Consider the following 1,313-nt stretch of genomic DNA (forward strand, 5'->3'; position numbering starts at 1 on the left):
GCCACCAAGTCACGGATAGTTGACATTCTTGAGAAATACTCCGAAGCATGGAAGAAGACAAGAGTCGCGTGCTCAAAGAACTTTGTTTACCGTATCGACACTGGTGAGGCTACTCCCATAGTTGAGCCTCATCGACATTTCGCTCCGAAGACATTAGAAGAACTGAAGCGTTTGACACGTGAGCTACTTGAGGCTGGGGCTATTCGAAGATCTACTTCGAATTGGCTTTCACAACCAGTCATAGTTGCAAAGAAAGATGGTTCGAGTCGACTATGTGTAGACTTTCGATCATTGAATGCGGTTACGAAATCAGACCCATTTAATGCTCCTGACGCTGCTGCCATAATCCGTCAACTCGGACACTCAAAATTGTTCGTAGTGATGGACCTGAAGAACTCCTTTAATCAGATGAAAATCCATCCTGATGACAGGCACAAGACAGCTTTCTGGACCCCACTAGGTCAGATGGAATGGCTTGGAGTACCATTTGGACTTTTGAATGGAACGTCTGCCCTAGCACGATGGCTCTACCTAAACGTGATCGACCTTGAAGGTATCGCTGTTTATGTTGATGATATCGTCATTCATGCAGATGATGAATCTACACTACTTAAGTACTTTGAAGCCATGATGAGACGTCTATGTGAAATTGGTGCCCATGTCAATGTCGGCAAATGTAAGTTTGGCATAGAAGAGATTGAATTCCTAGGCTTCAATATAAGGGCAGGGAAGTTAACTCCGCCTGTGGAATCCATCAATGCTATTAATGCGATCAAGGTTCCACATGATACTACTACCATCCGTCGATTCTTAGGGATGGTTGGGTATTTCAGGAGTTTCATACAAGGTTTTGCTGAAATTGCAGGACCACTCTACGAACTACTTCAAAAAGATACTACTTTCAAGATGACTACTGAAAGACTTAATGCTTTTCACCAATTACAAAAGGCTTTGACAGAATGCCCTACTCTTACAAATCCACATCCGAGCTGGCCATATGTGCTAGATACCGATGCTTCTACTACTGCCATCGGGGCATGTTTAATGCAAATGGATGATCTACATAATCTACATCCTGTTCGTTTTGGATCCCGTCGGTTAACAGCTGCTGAGCGAAATTGGCCAATCTACGAATTAGAAGGATTCGCTGTCGTTCATTTCATATTAGCGTTTCGACCATACTTAATTGGTCGAACTTTTACCGTGAGGTCTGACCATAAGCCCCTTCAATGGCTGTGGAAAATCGATAAGCCTAGACTCGCTAGATGGTCTATGGCACTACAACAATTTGACTTTAAGATTATATACAACCC

The 1,313-nt window shown here is 43.3% G+C and overlaps 1 protein-coding gene across 1 annotated transcript; it reads left to right on the forward strand.

Annotated features, from left to right (window-relative positions):
* Positions 1-33: 33 nt before the first annotated feature.
* Positions 34-1,169, forward strand: GNI_236600 (putative retroelement Pol polyprotein; the record flags this gene model as incomplete). The annotated part of the gene is made up of 1 exon (XM_011136414.1): positions 34-1,169. A coding segment is annotated over one exon (1,136 nt), but the record flags the coding sequence as incomplete, so codon positions are not given.
* Positions 1,170-1,313: the final 144 nt, after the last annotated feature.

The sequence above is a fragment of the Gregarina niphandrodes genome, assembly GCF_000223845.1.
Source record: "Gregarina niphandrodes unplaced genomic scaffold scaffold00819, whole genome shotgun sequence".
NCBI lineage: Eukaryota > Apicomplexa > Conoidasida > Eugregarinorida > Gregarinidae > Gregarina > Gregarina niphandrodes.